This window comes from Phyllobates terribilis, unplaced genomic scaffold (assembly GCF_046119375.1).
Source record: "Phyllobates terribilis strain yellow unplaced genomic scaffold, ASM4611937v1 Scaffold_7__3_contigs__length_470593459, whole genome shotgun sequence".
Lineage (NCBI taxonomy): Eukaryota > Metazoa > Chordata > Amphibia > Anura > Dendrobatidae > Phyllobates > Phyllobates terribilis.
In genome coordinates, this window is record NW_027362767.1 from 61925449 (window position 1) to 61931492 (window position 6044).

The 6044-nt window shown below is 42.5% G+C and overlaps 1 protein-coding gene across 2 annotated transcripts; it reads left to right on the top strand.

Annotated features, from left to right (window-relative positions):
- Window positions 1–438: 438 nt before the first annotated feature.
- ZBTB42 (zinc finger and BTB domain containing 42) lies at window positions 439–5789 on the top strand. Of its 2 annotated transcripts, none has more exons than XM_073638646.1 (2): window positions 439–811; window positions 2718–5789. In XM_073638646.1, exons 1-2 carry the CDS (start codon window positions 739–741, stop codon window positions 4160–4162), a joined length of 1518 nt encoding a protein of 505 aa, XP_073494747.1. In that variant the 5' UTR covers window positions 439–738; the 3' UTR covers window positions 4163–5789. The 2 variants fall into 2 exon arrangements, with proteins under 2 accessions (XP_073494747.1, XP_073494748.1); XM_073638647.1 differs by lacking the exon at window positions 439–811 and adding an exon at window positions 1955–2163.
- The last annotated feature ends 255 nt before the right edge of the window (window positions 5790–6044 follow it).

Consider the following 6044-nt stretch of genomic DNA (forward strand, 5'->3'; position numbering starts at 1 on the left):
AATGGTGGTCTTAAAAATGCAAATTTTAAGAAGATTCTGCAGCCACTACAACATTGAATTGCAAAGTAAGCACACCAGTCTCATCAGATCTAAAACAACTAATAATGTATGTAACTGGTAGACATATTCCCTTTAAATAAGAAGTGTTATTATAACTGAAACCCAGTGATAGATTTATTACTAAGAGGTTCTGCAGCAGCTGCAGAGTCATTGCATTTTATTTTTTGTTTTTGCACCTAAGTGTGAATGTTTTATCGAGCCAGTCCTGCCATGATTACCCCCCAGCCCTCCTCCTCCTCTTCTTCTTCCTCCTAGTCCAAAAAGCTGCCAGGCTGCCCCTGCTAGCTGAGCAGTGTATTATACCAGGAGCAGCCTGTTTATCTGAGAAGGGCACAGCTGTAGCTCTCGCCTCTCCCCATTGGTTCCCAGCAGCGGTGGTAACACTTCCCATTGCTGGCTGGGGAGGGGAGGGAGAGCAGGGACTGTGTCCAGTGCCAGGCTCTGCGCAGAGACACCACCACCAGCAGCACCACCAAGGAGAGCTCCATGCACCAGCAGCACCAAGCCTGAGCCCAGGAGCAATCGCACAGCACAGGGGGAGAGGCTACAGAGTATTGTGTGCAGAGAGGAGTGTCCTCTTACCAACCTGCTCCAACAACACAGTGCTGCTAGGCTGCCACTAACACAGCCACACAGGGAGGAGGGAGGTGGCACCAGCTCCAACATCTGGGGATCTCCATGAAGCCGCAGGATCCCCACAAACTCTGGGCTTTAAACCAGCCACCAGCCCCTGGATCCCCCAAACCAGCCTGTAAGTAGCCTGAATATCTGGGATGCATGCTCATTATTGCAGAGAGGGGAGGTCGAGGGGAGGGGGGGTCTGGTCATTTAAACTGGATGAGACAAGTTTGCAGTCCCCATCTGGACTATTGCTGGTCTAGCCCCCTCCCCTGGGGACATTGTCCAGACAACAAGAGGGCTCTGCATTTGAGTTTGATCCTGTTTATCTGACATCCAGAGCAGCAGCAACATTGCAAAGAAGTGAAGAGCTACAATGTATCCTCTGTGTTTATACATTTGTTTGTAAACAATAACAACTTTGTTATTAGGGGGGGGAATCAACCGTGGGAAACAATGATCCAGGCTTGAATTGGCAGCTCCATGGTGAAGGCACAGCCGGCAGGAGGGGAGAGAGGAGGGGGTGTTTGTGGATACAATGAGGTCTGTCTGCACTTCCTTAAACTCTGTGCAACCTGCTGCAGTTGGAACCGACAGGCCTGGGACTAACTGCAAAGGTCACAGACATTGCTTTACCCATAGCCCAGCAGGGGTGCACAAATCGGGGATATGCCAAAGGACTGGGCTGGTAGGGGGTGTCTGGAGCCCTGCTCTACTTTTCATGCTATTATAGTAGTTTATATTAACCCTTTAGCATGGTTTCGGTGCACACAGTTGCATTATGTTAAGACTTTAGTGCATAGAATAGTTTATATATTTAAAGGGACAATTAAAGAATCTTTTTTTTTTTTTTTTAGAAGTGAAATATATTCTATTCATATGTATGTAAGTGCATCTGGAAATTAGGGAGTATAAAATAAAAAAAAAATTCTAGTCAACCCATTAAAACACTCTTTTCCCAGCCTTCAATGGCTTGTTACAGGGAACGGTAAATGTTGATTTTAGCTGTGGTTTCCCATTAAACTGCTGTCCTGGGCCATATGCACCTGTACCTTTCCTAAAAAGAAGGCTAGACATTTGCGTCCTTCCCCAATCTGTCCAGCAGTTGCACCCAATGTAATAGATGGCTATAAATGGGGAAGTTGGAACTTTAAAAGGCAGCAAGCGGCGTGGTTGGCTGGTAGTTAGATTTGCTGTAACATATGGCATTAAGAGGAGCACAGCTGGAGGTAGCATTTCTATCCTAGTGAACTCAGAGCAGCTGACTTTCCAGCTTGCTGTGTAATTAGCAAAGCGAGCACTCCCAGCCTCCTCCTCCCTCACACTGACACAGGGACACACACTGCTGCTGCTACTCACTGCTTGTCTGTTGGAGACCTTGTAATACTACAGACCATGGCAGAGACGAAAGCTAGATCCCCCTAAAACTCCCCGGGGCACCATCCCATGCAGCGCTCTATCCTATTTTTTGCAGAAGGGAGAAAGGTAAGATAGTGTCACAAATCTGACTCTAGTCTCGCGCTTAATTTAAAGTGCCAATATGATAAAAAAGTTTTTTTTTTTTTTTAAATGCAACTTGTAGAATTTTGCATTGCGATTGCGGGTTTGTTTGTGCCTTCCTGTAGTTTTGCCGTTGCTGCGCTGCACGGTGTAAATATGTATCTGTGATCCCAGCGTCTACATAGTACGCACAAGTTGAATTAAGTTTTAGACAGCTGCCAAGGCTTGTGTTTTAAAAGGCAGCAGTTACCATAACTACTTGATCACTGCACTGACCAGGAGGGGGACAAAGCTTTGAAAACTGCCTCCTGGAAGCCATTGTTTATTTAAAATCAAGTTTTTCCTGTTCCTGGCAGGTGCAGTTATAGATGAGAGGCTTCTTTTAAAAATGCAACTTGCTATTGAGAAATGAGCAGTGGACGTTATGTGCTTAGTTTTTTTTTTTTTCCATATATTGCCAAAGCCAGATTGCTTTATTACAGCTGCTAAGAGGATTTAGTTTACTGTAACATTCAAGTTTTTCCTGTTTTTTTAAACAGGTTATGAAGGAAGAATGGAGTTTCCAGACCATAGCCGCCAGTTGCTGCAATGTCTGAGTCAGCAGCGTCACCAGGGTTTCCTGTGTGACTGTACTGTTTTAGTTGGGGAAGCTCAGTTCCAAGCTCACAGAGCTGTATTGGCGTCTTGCAGCATGTACTTCCATCTTTTCTACAGGGACCAGCTAGACAAAAGGGACATTGTACATCTGAACAGTGACATTGTCACGGCCCCAGCATTCAGTCTGCTGCTCCAATTCATGTACGAAGGGAAGCTGGAATTCAACAACCTCCCAGTAGAAGATGTGCTGGCCGCTGCAAGCTATCTTCACATGTATGACATTGTAAAAGTCTGCAAGGGCAAGCTTAAAGATAAAGAACTCAATTTGGGAGAGAAAGCCATCGATGACGGGTCTGACTTGGAGAAGGAGGATGGTTTCTCCGATATGGATGGACCTCATGGATGTATCCTGGATGCAGGGGATAAAGAAAAAATGTCTAACACTGAACGTGAGAAACCAACCTGGAAAGAAAAGGTCAGTGGACTTCCAGGCTGGTCCCCGGACTTGATAGGTGTCAATTCAGTTTCTACAGAGGCTGTGTCATGTAAGACAGCAGCTGGAAAAACAAAGGCCAGTGTCAATAGTTCTTCATGCCCTTTGTCCCAGAGATCTGCTAACCATACACAGCCTCCAAGTGATGGGGATTGTGCTTTGGATTTGTCTTTCAAGCCAATGTCTGGGAGAGATTCCTTACACCCCTCCTACGTCTTTGGACAGCTGGCTTCCGACAGCCAGCAGCAGGGCACTGTGCCACTTGTTAAAGATGAACAAGGCTTGCTGTCAGAACAGGAGGACAGTGAAGCAAAGAGTCCAAAGAGTCAACACGTTGGGAATTCGGCCAAAAACCTAATGACAGGGTTAGGACACATGTTCACGGGAAATGGAAATTCTCACGTTAGGGAAGAGGACTTGTATCACGATCGAGACGAGAGTGAAGATGACATGGACTCGTCAGATCTTTCCACGTCAGGTGTCCTCGTGTCCCCGGGACAGATTTGCATATGTCCTTTGTGTAGTAAAGTTTTTCCAAGTCCTCATGTTCTTCAACTTCATCTCAGCTCTCACTTCCGAGACAGAGACGGTTCTCGGATCAAAATGTCTCCGGATGGTTCTGTTCCCACCTGTACGATATGTGGCAAAACTTTCTCGTGTATGTACACCTTAAAAAGACATGAACGTACGCACTCCGGAGAAAAGCCTTACACTTGTGGTCAGTGTGGCAAAAGTTTCCAATATTCCCATAACCTCAGTCGTCACGCCGTGGTTCACACACGGGAAAAGCCACATGCGTGTAAATGGTGTGAGAGACGTTTCACCCAGTCGGGTGACTTGTACAGACACATCCGTAAGTTTCACTGTGGCCTAGTCAAGTCTTTGGTTGTGTAGTAATAATAATTTAAGGTCAATTTTTCATTGTTTGATCCATTTTGAGCTCTGTAGTAATCTGTCATGACACAGACCTCCTCCAAGGTGCGCTCCCCTCCTATCATCCCAGCCGAGCAATTTATTTAATATATTTAATATAATTTTTTTTTTTTTTTGCTTTTTATAAGATTGTGGCAGATTACAAATGTGAAAAAGGGGTCATTAAATCTCCATAAATTACCTAAAATTCCTTGCTCAGCACATCTGTTGAAGAAATACCCCCCCCCCCAAAACATATGCACTCATTGCTATAACTACCTATACAATGTCTCTATATTGACCTTCAGATGTATCAGAGTTGAATTTATCACCAGGTACAACGTATTGTGTTAACTTATCAGCAGCTCAACCAAATGCACGACACGTTCAGCTCTGCTACAACTGTTTAGTTGCAATATAGTGGCCCGATTGCAAACAAGCGTGTCTTTATTCATAGATTCAAGTTTTCTATGCACATTTCAGTCCGCAGTATTGGTCCTTGGTATAGGTAAAGTATTGAAACATTTGATAAATGTTTGGTCGCTTCGAAGTATTGACTAATTTAAAAATTCTAATTATTATAGTGTTTCTGTAAACGGTTGAAGACGTTAGCCTGATGAATTTTTCTCATTTTGGCTCAATTTATTAATATAAAAAGTGCATAAAGCACAATATATACGACTATGGGCCTTAGTTATCAAGGTTCTCTTATGGAAAAACAGTTCTTGTTGCCCTTAGTAACCAATTGGAACGTTCAGATTTTAAACTGCGCTTTGAATGGTTGCTATGGGCAACAAGGTCAGTTTTATTTCTTTTTAGACAGTTTGGGTAAATGACTCCTTTTTTTATGTGTTCCCTCATCTGAAGCAGATGAAGAGTTTGGTATTTGTATCTAAGACAGTTGTACAACATAGAAATTCGGTGGCCACCCGCATGATGATGGCGGGATCTGTTGCAATCCCCTTAGGAAACATTGTACTGTCAAATGTTTAACTGATGTTATGACAAATGTCTTAAATATTTCCAGACTGTAAAAGCTATAGTATTCGACCAAGCTGACTTGTTCTACTCCCATGATCCTGTGCAAAGTCTTAAAGGGTGTATATTACCTAAAGGCAACCAATCAGAAACGACCTTTGGTCAAAATACAGGACAAAAGACCAATTATTCCACTTTATAAACCAATGTGAGTGGGGGGGGGGGGTGTAAAAACATCAAAAAAGTTAAGCTACTTGACTCCAGTCCATCTAGAATGAAGGTAACAATGGTCTTATTGATTTGCTTATGGGTTGCAGCGTGTTTGTATCAGCATGAAGTTATTCTTTTCTGGGGAAGGGGGTGTCATAAATCGGGGAAAAAAAAAACTCTTCCATCAAAGGGAAGCGTTCCATTTTCCTATGCCAATATTGATGTTTTTATTTTTAAGTGCCAATGGTTAGCTTGGGCTAAAAAAAAAAAAAAAAATTCTTATTAAGAATCCATTGGCATTTATTTACAAGATGAATGAAGCACTGTGATATTAATGATCACAAAAAATAATAGCAGATGCCCTTAACTGAGTTTAATGATTCCCAAATGTCCATGTAATGTGAGGAAATATATTTATACACCCACACAGCACCGCTCTTGTTCTGTGTTCAGATGTGACTTTTTTTTTCCCTAACTGCTGTTACATTCACGTTGAAAGTATGATATATATATATATATATATATATGTGTATGTATATATTTCTAAAAAATATATATATACTCATATATTATTTTTATTTTCTTTAATATGAGTGAATCTTTTTTTTTTTTTTACTAGGCTTCACCAAGGTACAATAGTTTTATTTACTGGTTAGCTATGTTATTTTTGCTGTGA